The sequence below is a fragment of the Microcaecilia unicolor genome, chromosome 1, assembly GCF_901765095.1.
Source record: "Microcaecilia unicolor chromosome 1, aMicUni1.1, whole genome shotgun sequence".
Classification (NCBI taxonomy): Eukaryota; Metazoa; Chordata; class Amphibia; order Gymnophiona; family Siphonopidae; genus Microcaecilia; species Microcaecilia unicolor.
Genome location: NC_044031.1, coordinates 186,111,168 through 186,127,120, shown reverse-complemented (window position 1 = coordinate 186,127,120; position 15,953 = coordinate 186,111,168). Strand labels below are relative to the sequence as shown.

Genomic DNA, 15,953 nt, shown 5'->3' with positions numbered 1-15,953 from the left:
ACCTGATTCTCATAACATGATGTCTGTTTTAGAGGCCCATTACCAGAAGAAAAAAATTCTCTGCACGAATGTAGCGTGCTAGAGTGTACCTGTAACCAGCCCCTCCAACTGGCCACTGATTTTTATAACAAATTACTACTGTACCTATGAAAAGGTATTCCGTTATTATAATTCCTCTGTGTACAGCCGTAAGCTGCACAAGCTGGCATAATTGAAAATATAAATGAGATTAAATAAAAATGCTACCAACAATAAAGAACGACAAGGCGGATGCAGCAGCTTATTATAGCTTGCTTTGTTTTGAGTGAACAGGGATGACAGCTGCGCTGGGAAGGGGAAACTTAGAATGACCTAATTGGTTTCAGCATTCTGACTTCACTTCATCTCCTGTCTATTAAACCTCCTTGAATTTAAATCCTACATTTTGCTTGTAAACACAGGACTAAATGTTAAGATAACTTGAAGTGTTTTCTTTAGATCAGCAGATCGGGCACAGGAACGTAATTAGTGGATTCTAGAGGTCAGCCAAGGCTGGGGTTTGGTACGCCTTACTGAACGGGGAATGGGAGGAGCAAGAATATGCAGAACAAAGGAGTGAATGTATTATAGGAAGAGACAGACTCATTGATAGATTTGGATAACATATGTTTGAGAAGAGGTTTGAAACACTGGAGGACAGAGTAGAAGAGCCAATAGCCTGAAGATTCATAAATGTATTACTGGAGATTGGACGTGACAGGGGAGGAGGATGTTTAAGTGTGAAAGTTATCAGATGATGGTCAGAGATGGGAAGAGCTGAGGCACAGAAACTGAAGAGTGAGTAGTCAGAGAAGAATATAAGATCAAGACAGTGGCCATTCTGGTGAGTAGGAGTAGAGGTGCACAGTTGAAGATTGAAAGAGTACGATATAGCGAGAAACTGAGAAAAAACCTTTGTACTTAAAAAAAACCCATAAAACTCTGAATGTTGAGCACCTGATTCTCATAACATAATGTGTGTTTTGGTGGCCCTTTACTAAGTTTATCGTTTATTCATTTACTAGATCATCGCTTATTATAAAAGTAATCTGCACAAATACAGGGTGTCCCAATAACCAGCCCCTCCAAATGACTCACTGATGATTTAGAACAAATTGGTCTCTATTCGATGAAACTGATACTTCCTCTTTGTACGTCTGTATGCTTTACAAGCCAACATGTTTGAAAATAAGTGAGATGAAATAAAAATGCTACCAAAAATAAAGTGTATGCAATAGCTGATAAGTTTGTTCACTTTGTTTTAGGTGTACGGGGATGATGGCTACGGGAGGTGGGGCTGAGCTGGCTTCAATTTTTTGATGCACAGTAACAAAAGAGAGGGTATTACAGCATACAAGTATACAACACAGACAAAGAAAAGCACCACTGGGCCTTCAAGAAAGGAAACTAGCCAGCGTTCAGCGTGATTGAATGTACGTCCAGCGGTAGCTGGCAATTCATTTAGAACTTCTGCTCATACATTGTGAAGATATACCCTGACCCCTGAGGCAGGCGCTTGTGCGCCGAAACACGGCCCGTGTCGGGTCTTTTTCACAATAAAGGACGGCTATTATCTCTTTCTTGAAGGCCCAGTGGTGCTTTTCTTTGTCTGTGTTCAATTTTTTGATGTCATGCCATGTGTCCTGTTCTGTCTAACCTCCTTGGCACTTAACTGTGTGAGCAGTTAATCAGGAGAAAGTGTATATTACGTATAGAACTTAAATTGCTTGTATCTCTTTTGTCTACCTTCCTAGGTCTGAAGAATTTCAAGATGTTTGAAACACTTCTTGACCTGAATGATAGGCTTTGTAACAATGCTTCCACCAAGGCCTTTTGCAGCTGTTATAGGTGTGACAGATTTCTGATAAATTACTCTTAAGTGCCCTATTTAATGGTAAGTAACCTACAGCTGTAGTTATAAAGTGTTGGGTGCTCATACATTTTTGGAGCATATAAATATTTATGCATATTACATCAAACACTCACATGCTTTTGTATATACACATTATAGCATATGTACTGTTACCCAGTGCTTATTTTATGCCGGTATGTGCCGGTACAGCACCTGCACCTTTTTTTCTGAGGGCCGGCAGCTCCCCTACTTGTTACAGATGGACCGACAATAAACAATGACAACGTGGATGCAGCAGCTCACAGGTTTGCTTGCTGTGTTTTTGAGTGAACGGTGACGGCTGAGCGGGGGAGTGGAAATGATTAATCAAATGTCTTCCTTACTTACAGTGGACTAGATAGGCTCACTTCCACTCCACTGTCTATTTACCGAAGCCCTTGCAGAAAGGAAATGACATCAGAGGAAGGTGGGACGCTGAGAGGGCAGGGAAGCGAAGGACGGAGGCGAGCTGCCTGCTTGCTGCCTTTACTGCCACTGCCCGCCGGTTCGCCGCTGCGACTAAGGCAAATAGAAAGTGGAGTGGAAGTGAGCCTATCTAGTCCACTGTAAGTAAGGAAGACATTTGATTAATCTCTGTTTCCACTCCCCCGCGCAGCCGTCGCCATTCACTCAAAACACAGCAAGCAAACCTGTGAGCTGCTGCATCCACATCATTCTTCATTGTTGGTCCATCTGTAACAAGTCTAACATTGTTTTTGTTGGATAGGCAGTGCCTTATGAGGTGGAGGAGAAAAAACATAATTGAATATCACTAAAACAACTTCAAAAATTATTGTAGCTAGTAGAAACAGCAATTATAAATTCTTTAGTTTGTGCTCATTTTTCTTCACTGTGCTTCTAAACAAGTCAGATATCAGTGAGAATATTCTGTTTCCTGATGGGTTCATCTTAACTGGTTGTAATGTGCCTTGGGAAGCCTGGTGTTTATAAAGACGATGGAATATATTAGAATTAAATGGAAGTAGAATTAAACTCTCCTTTCATTGGGGCACACGGAATCACATCTTCATCTGTTTTGTAGAAGTTTACCCTGGACATGGATGGGAGGGGAGGGCAGGGGAGAGTTGCTGGACATGGATTGATGGAGGGGAGGGTAGGAGAAATGTTGGACATGGATGGAGGAGAGGGAAGACAGGAAGGAGATGCACATGGATGGAGGAGAAGGGAGAGAGGAGAAATGCTGGACATGGATGGAGTGGAGGGCAGGGAAGAGAAATGTTGGAGGGAAGGAAAGACAGAGGAAGGAGATACACACGGATGGAGGGTTAGGGAGAGATGAGAAATGCTGGATTTGGATGAAGGAGAGGGAAGACAGAGGAAGGAGATGCACATGGATGGTGGAGAGGGGAGAATAAGAAGGCAATACATACTGACGGAGATGAGGGAAAGGGAAAAGAGGAGAAAAACTGCACATGGATGGAGAAAATAGGCAAAAACTGGATCCACTCTATACCTTCTCCTCCAGTCAAGTCTGCGGAGGACCCAGCTTTTACCTATGAATGTAGAACAAGAAATTAAGAAGAAAGGAGGAAAGTAAAGAAATAAATGGAAAGGAATCCCTGGAAACGGAGTTAAGGGAACAGATAGAGAGCAGCAGAATCAGAGACTGGGACCGACATGATCAGGGAAAACAAAGGTAGAAAAAATCATTTTATTTTCATTTTAGTGTTTGGAATATGTCCAATTTGAGAATTTACATCTGCTGCCTTATTTTGCACTGGGTATACTGGAGCTGTAACAGCTTACAGAAATTATTTATAAAAATCACGTTATTTTTTTTCTCCTATATTACTATAATACTTTTAATGATGTCTGTTTTGGTATAAGGGGTGTGGCTAATGTGGGTGTGGCTATCATAGGGGTGGAGCCATATGTGGTGACCCCGCTCATAATGCGTACCGGCACCTTTTTTTCTACAAAAAAAGCACTACTGTTAGCACCTGCCACCATCCTGGGTACACTGTTCCACTAGCTAGTGTCCGCTGTTGGTCATCAGCTGAAAATCTGTCTGCAGTTGCTTTCTTAAGGAGGATATCCTCTCCCCTGCTTGCATCAAGGGCTCTTTACCAGATGAGGTGTAAGCTTTGAACAGAAATCTTTGTATTCATTGAAAAGAAAAAATTTACTTCATTTGTATGTCAAAACAGTCCAGTTGTTCTCCGTCCATAACAAGGGTCTCATCTCCTAAGGCAGCCAGCACTTTAACTGCAGAATTATATTCATTTCCTCTCCAAAAGCTTCTCTTCAGCATTCATGCCTAGATGATGGAAAGCGCCACGCTGTTCCAAAGAGCGCTGTAAAAATAGTGCTGGAACAGCACGGGGCTTTACCACCCCTATGATCAGAGATAATAGCTTGCGAGTTTATGCACGCTATTATCTCTGATCATAGGGTAAAGTGCGGGAGGGTTGTATCTGAGCTCAGGCACAATCCTCCTGCAGTTGTTCGACAGGTCCGGATCCCCCTGACCCCCCCTCCCCCCTGACACAAGTTCATGAGGGGCTGGAGATCCAGTGGATCTGCAGCTTCCTTAACCCCCCCTCGCATCCCCAAGAAAAGCCCTGTTGGCCTAGTGGGCCGCAAATCAAGCCCCCCCCCCCAACCTGATGTTCTTGCGGCCCTCTTCCCCTGCTCCCCGTACCTTTGTTGGAGAAGGGAGGTAGTACACTCCCTCCTCTTCCAGCGCTGCCTTGAAAATGGTGCATCCTGGGATGTGCTGGGTGGGACTTCACACATATGTTTAGGGGGGGGGGGGGTCAGGGGGACTGGAGGTCTGCCGGACCTCCAGCCCCCGTGTCGCTGGTGTGGGGGGGGGTCGGGGGTTCCTGCTCTTGTGGGGGGGGGGGCTGCATTGAGGGGAATGGGGGACCTGCTAGCATGCATGCTGGACATGGTTCTCCATTCCTCCCCAATGGTCTGCAAACCCTAACAAAAGCTCTGTGCTGGCATAGGGTTTGCTGTGGACAGTGTGCCATTGTTTGGCGCACTGCCCTCTGATCATTGGGGAGGAATATGTTTAGTATGCAATTGCATGCTACTTGTGATAAAAGCCCTGTTTAGCATTCATTTGCATGCTAGTTCGTGTCAGAGCCCGCAAGCGCATTGTTTCACGTGCTTGGGGGCTCTGATCATGGGATGATAGCAAATGCAGGCGCTAGTATGGTGCTAGTAGCCTCTAGCGCCTGCGTTTGCTTCTGATCATCGGCCCATCAGTCTTTTAAAATTAATTCCAAAGAGTTTTATTGCCCCTGCTTCAGCTGCTGCTTTCTCCTATATTTTCCACATCTTAGTAACAATTATTTCTCTCTTCTCCCTTAGTTGGGGGAACCTGGAGCTTCACTCTCTTCCTGTTTTGGTAGCTGCTTTCTTTTCCCCTTCTCCGCTAGCTGGGGAGCTTTGGACTTAGTAGCTTCACTCAGAGGTACCATAGCTGCTGTATGGTTTCTCCTCCCCTGTCTTTGGTTGGGGAGCTTCAGTGGTTTTAATCTTCCACTCAAATACAGGACTGCTCAAGAACATACGAGACTAACAAACACTGTTGCAAATTCCTTCATAGTCGCTCTGGCTGCTTAGCACTGTTGTTCGTTCCTTACTGAACATAAACACTAGGCAACAGAGTTTTCTCCCTTCTCTTCCCGGGGAGCTTGTAACGTACAGCCAAATTTCTTCACTGTCTATGTCTATTTCCCATTGCCATATTTCTACACCCTGCAATCACTATCCTCTTCTCATTCCAATATGCATATGCCAAAGCCACTAGCAAGGACATCTGCCATCATCTACTATGTTCTGTGTTCAGCATGTTTAGATCTTTAGTTCAAATTTATTTCATACAACAGAAATTTGATTCTTCTTCCAGGATATTCAAATCAACTTGGCTATATATATTGATTGGGCAAATGTGAGCTGTAGCCTTATTAAGGCTATTTTTAAATATAAAGCAGATTTGGGTTTGCCGTGGCAAATTGTGTGAAGATTTATGCATTCAAAATTTTTTGTTTCTTATTCTTAAATTACTTTTTGAATAAATTTATAATTTTTGTTTCACGTTGAAATTTAGAGTAGTTGTCTAAATCGGTGAAGCAAACTCCTTCTTTAACACGCCCTTATTTGGTAGCATGACCCCTACCCATGGTACAGTGAGGCTAACACTAAGGGGCTCAAGGGTGCCTTTCTAAATGAGGGAACTGCCAAGACAGTAGCCACCAGAGTCTAGAGCCTGCCATGAGTAGGAAAGCGCGGGGTACAAATGTAATAAAAATAAAAATTTAAGGGTCCAGCTGCATATTTTTAAATATTTGATCAGGTCCTTTAAAATATAGCATACCTGACTTAGGACCTGATACCATAACAATGCTGCAGCTGGGAACATGCGATGTTCCTGATACAGCAATGCAACTATGAATTTACTACAGGTTAGTGAATCCAGTGCTAAATTTTCCTATATTGAAGATAGTACAGTAGCACTGTTTTACTGCAGGTTAATAATTAAAGGCCCTAGAGTAGACTGGAAAATTTCCTACTGTACCTGTATGTAGCTTCCCTTGAGTTGAGACTTGGAAAGCTGACTGATCAAATCTAAAACCAAATGGAAAGTTGTTTTTCCCAAAAGGGGTATGCATGGTGATTAAGAGGCATATTTTCAAAGGACTTTGGGAGGCTAAGTTCCATAGGTTTCTATGGAACTTTGGGAGGCTAAGTGCTTTGAAAATGAGCCTCAAAGTCTAGTTTGAAGGCAGAAACTTGCACCTAGCCGGCTTCCATACAGCTAAGTTGTGTGATCTTGGAAGAGGCTTGATGGGGCAGGCCCTGTTAATACTGGCTATGGTTTAGCTGATGTAGGATATAAATATGAAAAAGAAAAGGTGGTACAGATGTTGCATAAATCATTTTCATATTAACCTGATTTTTATGTTTATTTTTACAGCTTTGCCTAGGAAATGAAGAACCCACTGTCTGCCATGAATTTGCCAGTCTTCTTTTTTGTTGGTCTGCTGGTGCATTTTGTATTCTTTGCTTCTATTTTTGATATATACTTTACGTCTCCCTTGGTACATGGTATGACACCCCAGCATACAGAGTTACCGCCTCCAGCCAAACGACTAGTGCTCTTTGTAGCTGATGGGCTGCGAGCAGATACTTTTTATGAATTAGATGAGCAAGACAGTTCCAGAGCACCCTATCTCAGGTTAGTCAACCAAACACAATTTTTTTCTTAGATACAGTACAGAATTCAGAAGCTCATCACCACTAGAATGCAGGAAAAAACATCTTGACAGATAGGGTATATGAAGACTTAGACCCACACAGGTGACCCCTGGTCAAGGAGGTGGTAAGTAGGATTACTTTGAATGGAGTCTAGTTGAGGTGGATTTATTTGTTACAGTCCTGAACAGGAAGGTATCATTCTTCTTCTCCAGGAGAAAAATAGATGGCTTTCTAATTTTTGGTGTTTTCTTCCTTTACTTGGAGCAGTTATCCACTGAAAACCCTGATGAAAAGGAATCCCATAAAGTCTGATAAGGGGTCAGTTGTCCTTCTAGTTCCTTACTAGCTGTAGGGGCAGGAAAGATTCCATAAGTGTGTTGTTCAGGAACCCAAAATATTGACTTGGCCAGTGCAAGAAATTACAACACTCTGTGCATGAATCTGATTAAACGACAACCACAGAAGAACCAAAATCTTCTGCACAGATATACAGATAGGCACACACAGCGGGGGTGACACGAAAGATGATGCAGAAAATACACGTCCAGTGGATTCAAAAGTGCTTTATAAAGCACCTTATATGAACTTTTGAATCTACTGGATGTGTATTTTCTGCATCATCCTTCGTGTTACCCACGGTCTGTGAATCTGATTAAGGCACAGACATTTCCAACCCACCAGTGATCATCAGCATAGGTTGCATAGGCCCAAGGCAAACTACCCAGGAGACTCGTATCCATATCAGCCAGGGTCATCACAGGAGATACAGTATCAAGACAGCGGTGCTGGCAGGGCTTACTCCATGTGGCGAGTTCCCCATTGTCCCAGTCTAGTACTGGATTATGCTTTTGTAGCCAGGGTAATCCCAAGATGATAGGGGTTATGGATATCTGAAGAATGTACCAAGACAATAGCCTCCCTGTGGAGATCCCCAGTTCTTAAGCATAGGGGAACTGTCTTGACTTTAATATGTCCATGAATATTCCTATTCACCGAGGAGTCCAGGATAGCCATAGGATGATCCTAGGTAGGGATTCTGTAGGGTTGAACAAGAGCCTCATCAACAAAGTTCCCTCCTGCTCTGGAGTCAGTGAAGGCCTCGGTGGTTGTCAGTTCATAGTCCAATTCAAAAGGAGCACGAATTACAAATTGAGTGCGGGGAATCCGGACTGAAGAACCTAGTGATGTTTCCCCAGTCAGGGCTAGGCCCGAAAGTTTCCCAACTTATTAGACATTTGAGAACGAAATGTCCTTTTTCACCACAATAGAAGCACTAATTCTGCATCAGACACCTCTGCTTCTCCTGCTCCAAGAGATACGAATGATCCACTTTCATGGTGAATCTGAAGTTGAAGGATCCTTGGTTGTAGGACGCAAGGCTCATCTGTCGGAAGGATTGCTGTTCCCTGGCTCACTCTCAGAACCAGATATATACCTGGTTGCAAAGGTAGATGAGGTCATCCAGAGAACTAGGAAGGTTGCGACCTGCTAGTTCATCTTTAATTTATCGTGCCAGCCCTTACCAGAAGACTGCCACAAGGCTGAATGTAGCTAAGATGCTAAAATATGGAACTCAATGGCTTAATTTCCTAGTGTTTGTGACCCTTGCTGAGGCAGCCTTCCCTGGTTCTTCGAAGACTGTGAAATTGCTCAAAGAAGCTGTTCAAGTTAGTGAGCATTGGGTCGTTCCATTCCCAGAGTGAAGTGGCCCACACAAGGGCTTGACTCGACAGCAAGGATAAGGTGTACGCCACTCGGGCCCCATCTGAAATGAAGTCCCTTGCTTGGAGTTTAAAGATTATTAGGCATTGGTTGATGAAGCCTCTACAGGTTTTAGGGCTCCCATCATATCTAGGATGTGCCACCAGTTTGGTACCAGGTGGGGCAGCCGCAGTTGCAGGAATTGAACTGTTGACCATTGCTGGAGAGGCTAAGGCCTGTGACGCCGCTGCTGTTTGGAGGTGGCCTATACGGTGGTCAAGTCCCTTACAGAACCTGAAAGTTGCTGCAGCTGGAGAGCCATTTACTGAAACAGCTGCAAGGTTGGTGACTCATCCAAGCTCACGGCCTTCACAATCTGTCACGTAGCAAGAGGGGTAAGCCCTTGGACTACAGGGAGGCCATTCCATAAATTCACCACCCTTTCCGTGAAGAAGTATTTTCTCCTCGGGTTACTTCTGAGTCTGTCCCCTTTCACCTTCATCCTATGCCCCCTTGTTCCAGAGCTTCCTTTCAATTAAAAGAGCCTCACCTTTTGTTTATTTCTGCCACATAGTTATTTCAATGTGAGAAACTCTGCCCTTTGTATCCTCAGAGAAAGCAAAATTACTCATCTATAGTGGGTGCTCTCCAAGGACAGCAGGACAAATATTCTCATATACTCTCCCACTTCCCCTTAGGAATTGAATTCTTATACTCTATACTTTTTACATAACTATGGGTCCTGTGGAGTCATTCGAACGGGTAGGCTCGTTTGTATGCGTGGTTGGACCTGACAACGGCTTCTGGAACTGTCAGTACATTGGGCAGCATCCACAATGGGACTCTGTATGCGACAGCACCCACATGTGAGAATATTTGTTTTGCCGGCCTCGGAGAACACGTGCTTCATGTGAATAACTTCACTTTACCCATAACTAGAACCAGACATTGGCTAACTCAAAATCATCAAGAAGGGAATAAAAAAAGCTTTCATATATATTTATTTTTAAGTTATTTTCCTGATGCACTTCAATCAGTAGACGATCTTGAAAATGCTGAAGACTACCATTGTACTCTGAATCATCAGCAGTCTGGAAGGGAGAGCTGACATCCTTAACTAAATCTTAATGTTTTGTCTGTTTTATGCTACACTAAGCTATTGCATAAATAAGCAGATCTGTTCCTCTACTACTACTCTGAACTTTGAACCCCAATACCATGATTTGGTTCAGTACATTTAACATGAATCTGTAAAAAAAAAAAAATTGAAGAAATATGATAATTGCTAAATTTTTGAACATATCGTGTGCTCATTAGTCTAATGACTTCACGTGCCAGAATTTTGCATAGATTGTATGCCACTTCTTGTAGAACGTTTATTATTTTTATATTTGAAGGTTTTTACTTAAAAATATTAATCTTATTAAACCTTTGTTTTTTTTCTCAGGGACATAATAGAAAATAGAGGTAGTTGGGGAGTATCCCATACCCGTGTGCCAACAGAGTCAAGGCCAGGACATGTGGCTTTAATAGCTGGATTTTATGAAGATGTCAGTGCAGTTGCTAAAGGTAATTGTTTTTTCTAATTACAAGCTCCCAAAGCTGGGCATTGTCTTTATGGTAAGTTTCATACTTTAATCTTCAAAGGGTAAAAGTGTAGCTCATGTCTTCCATAGCTGGCTATCAGCATTTTTTTCTGACGACAAGTGCAAGAATCATTATGAGTGGTTACTAGTTTAAAAATAAAAAAAAGTTGTGTGGTTTGGAGAAATGGGCTTGTTCATTTTGTGCTCTGGAAAGGCACAAAGCAAAATAGCTGGTTTTATTCCTAAGAAAAGGGGAATAAATAAGTGCCACGAACTAAGAGAGTAAAAAGGAAGTGTACAAGATTACCACACCATGATTTTCAAAGCTTTATAATGCCAACCAATATCCATTATTTTAGAAACATATTCACATCTAAGTAATGTCATTTACACATGCACACTGCATGCACGGGTAAATACTGATTTCAGCAAGCATCTGTGTAGATGTAGAGAACACACCATGCAGACATTTCAAGGAGGCATGCTTTTGACAAGACTAAAATTTATTTGTGTATTCCCTACGGGAAACATTTAATACAGTGGTGGAAATAAGTATTTGATCCCTTGCTGATTTTGTAAGTGTGCCCACTGACAAAGACATGAGCAGCCCATAATTGAAGGGTAGGTTATTGGTAACAGTGAGAGATAGCACATCACAAATTAAATCCGGAAAATCACATTGTGGAAAGTATATGAATTTATTTGCATTCTGCAGAGGGAAATAAGTATTTAATCCCTCTGGCAAACAAGACCTAATACTTGGTGGCAAAACCCTTGTTGGCAAGCACAGCGGTCAGACGTCTTCTGTAGTTGATGATGAGGTTTGCACACATGTCAGGAGGAATTTTGGTCCACTCCTCTTTGCAGATCATCTCTAAATCATTAAGAGTTCTGGGCTGTCGCTTGGCAACTCGCAGCTTCAGCTCCCTCCATAAGTTTTCAATGGGATTAAGGTCTGGTGACTGGCTAGGCCACTCCATGACCCTAATGTGCTTCTTCCTGAGCCACTCCTTTGTTGCCTTGGCTGTATGTTTTTTGGTCATTGTCGTGCTGGAAGACCCAGCCACGACCCATTTTTAAGGCCCTGGCGGAGGGAAGGAGGTTGTCACTCAGAATTGTACGGTACATGGCCCCATCCATTCTCCCATTGATGCGGTGAAGTAGTCCTGTGCCCTTAGCAGAGAAACACCCCCAAAACATAACATTTCCACCTCCATGCTTGACAGTGGGGACGGTGTTCTTTGGGTCATAGGCAGCATTTCTCTTCCTCCAAACACGGCGAGTTGAGTTCATGCCAAAGAGCTCAATTTTTGTCTCATCTGACCACAGCACCTTCTCCCAATCACTCTCGGCATCATCCAGGTGTTCACTGGCAAACTTCAGACGGGCCGTCACATGTGCCTTCCGGAGCAGGGGGACCTTGCGGGCACTGCAGGATTGCAATCCGTTATGTCGTAATGTGTTACCAATGGTTTTCGTGGTGACAGTGGTCCCAGCTGCCTTGAGATCATTGACAAGTTCCCCCCTTGTAGTTGTAGGCTGATTTCTAACCTTCCTCATGATCAAGGATACCCCACGAGGTGAGATTTTGCGTGGAGCCCCAGATCTTTGTCGATTGACAGTCATTTTGTACTTCTTCCATTTTCTTACTATGGCACCAACAGTTGTCTCCTTCTCGCCCAGCGTCTTACTGATGGTTTTGTAGCCCATTCCAGCCTTGTGCAGGTGTATGATCTTGTCCCTGACATCCTTAGACAGCTCCTTGCTCTTGGCCATTTTGTAGAGGTTAGAGTCTGACTGATTCACTGAGTCTGTGGACAGGTGTCTTTCATACAGGTGACCATTGCCGACAGCTGTCTGTCATGCAGGTAACGAGTTGATTTGGAGCATCTACCTGGTCTGTAGGGGCCAGATCTCTTACTGGTTGGTGGGGGATCAAATACTTATTTCCCTCTGCAGAATGCAAATAAATTCATATACTTTCCACAATGTGATTTTCCGGATTTAATTTGTGATGTGCTATCTCTCACTGTTACCAATAACCTACCCTTCAATTATGGGCTGCTCATGTCTTTGTCAGTGGGCACACTTACAAAATCAGCAAGGGATCAAATACTTATTTCCACCACTGTATGTCAGGTTTTATACCAGCTATAAGACATACATAGGTTTTATAAAGTGCTTGTTTCAGCCAGATTTTTATGCAAGGGATTAATGCAGTTTATAGCCACCTCCAAAATGAAACCAAGTTAAAATTGTGGCCTAACTACTTAGTTGGTGGCACTTACATGTGTAGGTTTGTAAAATGGAGCAACTACACATGGAAATGGCACCACTTAAAAATGAAAGTTGAAAAATTGGTGCTTTCATGTCAAAATGCAGACACATCTCTATGGAAGCTGCCAGGTTTGTACCATTTATTTATTCAACTTATATATTTGTAAAATGGCAGCTCCTGCTGCACATGCCAGCAAATCCTTCTCTAAAATACTCTGGAATTGACCATGTGACTATCCTTGCACGAAGTATGAAAACTCTCAAGTTCAGCCTCTCTAAGAACTAACTTCTAGAGTTTCTTTATCCCATTTCCTCTTTAATACTTCAGCTATGTTTCTTGACATATGTTTGACCAGAGTTTTCTCTTATCCTCAATGATTAAATTCCAATTGCTGCTGCTTTTTGTTTCTGTTTACCTGACAGTTTTCTTCTGCTAGTTTGGCTTCCAGTTTAGTCAGATCTATTGCATATTGTTTTATTATCTATATTTAGTTCACAAAGTGGACCCTAGTATCAGGTAACTGTGAGTCAGATTATTCTTTCTGATGTGCATTACTTTGTATTCACATTAAATTTCATCTGCCATCACTCTTTCTCTTCTTTCCACAAGTAGAGGAGTGTGGTAGCCGTGTTAGTCCACTCTTAAGGTTATCAATAGAAATCAAACAAAATAAAACATGGAAAAGAAAATAAGATGATACCTTTTTTATTGGACATAACTTAATACATTTCTTGATTAGCGCCTGCATTTGCTATCATCCCATGATCAGAGCCCCCAAGCACGTGAAACAATGCGCTTGCGGGCTCTGACAGGAACTAGCATGCAAATGAATGCTAAACATGAACAATACAGCCAGTAGGGCCGCCACCCCGGTGGGACAGCACTTCACAGAACCAGGACACTGTACCAGTGATTTCACAGTGAGAATACTGAAAGGTAACTTTAAAACCATACAAGAACATAAGACCTTTGAAGTCAGAATGATTGAATATTTTAACACCCAACAGAAAGGACTTAACAAGCACCTGGGGTTCCTAGCCCATTATAAACCATAAAGCTGTATGTCTCTGTTGATCACCCCACCCCTCACCTATCCACACCCATCCTGTTAGAATATCAATGATATGCTTTGATGTCCCCATGCATACCTCCGACCCACCCCCATCCTCCCACCCTGTCAGACTGTCATAGTAATGCTTGAATGTTTTCACTTATATACACTGTCAGCTAACACATTTGCTTATTTCCGATCTGACGAAGAAGGGCAACCTTCGAAAGCTAATCAAGAAATGTATTAAGTTATGTCCAATAAAAAAGGTATCATCTTATTTTCTTTTCCATGTTTTATTTTGTTTGATTTCTATTGATCTTCTTTCCACAGTAAGCGGTTTTCAAAAAATGGAGGATAAGCTTTTTTTTTTTTTTAATCAAGCCAGTATATCAGAAAAACTTCAATCTCACCAGTGTTTGCTATCCAGGCTATTCTAGCAGTAAGTGATATTAGGTGAAAGCCTACACCTGCACTGAGAGAGGAGAAGAATTATTTATTTTTGGCTGCCCAGCACGAGTGACTTTTTTCAGCATCTATGCTGAGGTACTAAACTTGCTTATAGCTGTGGCCAGCGCACCTAAGGTAATATCTTAAACGTGCTTCAGATTGCAGTCCCCGGAAGAGCGTGGAAAACATTGCTCATCTTACAGTACTCCTTGGCATTTGTATGCTTACTGAGAGTCTTGCCGTAGCTTTCCTCTCCCAGTGCCAGTTGAAAGACTAAATCAGGAAGCTAGCTAGGAGCATAAAAAGGTACTTTACTTGTGCCTATTCAGCCCTACTGTTTGTGAGGTAAAGTGTGGGAAAAGTTCCATATTTCAGGTATCATCAGCAGTCTTGGGGGCCAATGCTCAAAACTAACAGTGCTACAAGGGGGTTTGTGCACATGTTATTGTTCGCCAAATGTTGTAATAGTTTCAGTGCAGGCACTGAAACCATTAGTATAGATTACATTTAAATGTAGTCAGTAGTTACCCTGCAGCTTTGCCCAAAAAGAAAAGTTTCTTTTAGTGCAAGAAACTTTCTGCCAGGTCCAGGGCAGTATTAGAAGGGTTGGTTGAGAGGAGATGTGTTTAGCAGCACCCCTTTTTTCCCTCCAATCCAACTTCTCTGCTTTACCAGCCCCCCAAAAGACATGGTGGTCTAATGCCACTCCCCTGCCCAACCCATTTCAAGCATTGGCTCCTCTCTTTCCTCCCACATAAAAAATAAAATGTCCCGTTGCTCCAGTGGTCTGCCCCTTTCTCCTTCCTTCTGTCACAAGTCTTGGTAGTCTAGTGCCCCCCCAAATAAGCTAGGTTCTCCCATTCACCTTGGCCTGGTGGTTCAGTGAGGCCCAATTCACCCCCCCCCCCCAGACCCCAGTACTTTGTAGAAAGCAGAAGTGATGCCCACTCGCCCCTGCTTCTGGCACCATCTTTTTAGCACTCTCATTTTCAAGATCATCAGATATCCTTTTGAAATGGCAAATAGAGAGACATCCAGGGGCTATGAATCTCGAGGACCTATCAGGTGCCATTTTGATTGCCTGCAGGTCCATTATTCCTTGGAATGGATAGTTATTTTTGCAATGGCAAATAGAGAGACATCCAAGAGCTATGAGTCTCAAGGATCCATCAGATGTCATTTTGATTGCCTGCAAGTCCATTATTCCTTGGAATGGATAGTTCTTTTAGGAGATAGTACCAAATCACTTCTTCCATGTGGTTCTTGCAGGTGATCAAGGAAGGCTACGATTGGAGTTCTTTCCTAATTTATCAGTCTTATGAACTTTAGCCTGAATTTGCTCATCAACAATCAAGATGCCAACTATTGAAGCTGCGTTATAGATCCTTCTAAATCTGTGAGTGGTGGATCTGGTCTCAGAACTTATCTGCAGGACCAGAAGATATTCCTTTACATCAGTGATAATGGCCTTGTGACTGGATTAGTTTCTAACTGTATTACTTCTCAAGGAGACTTGCTTCAAATTCATATGGAGCCACCATGATACCTTTTGGTTTCCTTGATGCAATTCCTTTAGCTTGGACAACTGTTTCCAGAGTATTCCTTGATGAAAGTTAGTGGTTGCATCTATACTTACAGCTTTTCATGCCGAAAAGGTTTCAAAGTTCTTCCGTTTTGAAAGAATGGATGATTTGGGCTTGTGCTAATTAAGTCATTGAAGAGTTCATGGCCCAAAAGCTACACTCCCTGCAA

The 15,953-nt window shown here is 42.7% G+C and overlaps 1 protein-coding gene across 4 annotated transcripts in view; it reads left to right on the top strand.

Annotated features, from left to right (window-relative positions):
- The window catches only part of PIGN (phosphatidylinositol glycan anchor biosynthesis class N), a 276,457-nt gene that overhangs the window by 2,457 nt on the left and 258,047 nt on the right, over positions 1-15,953 (top strand). For 3 of the 4 annotated variants that reach the window (XM_030203186.1, XM_030203203.1, XM_030203195.1), the window contains exons 2-4: positions 1,773-1,912; positions 6,858-7,118; positions 10,287-10,408. In XM_030203186.1, coding sequence (XP_030059046.1) covers positions 6,871-7,118; positions 10,287-10,408 — 370 coding nt within the window. In that variant the 5' untranslated portion in view covers positions 1,773-1,912; positions 6,858-6,870. The remainder of the gene's footprint in view (positions 1-1,772; positions 1,913-6,857; positions 7,119-10,286; positions 10,409-15,953) is intronic. The other variant, XM_030203213.1, reaches the window with a different exon arrangement.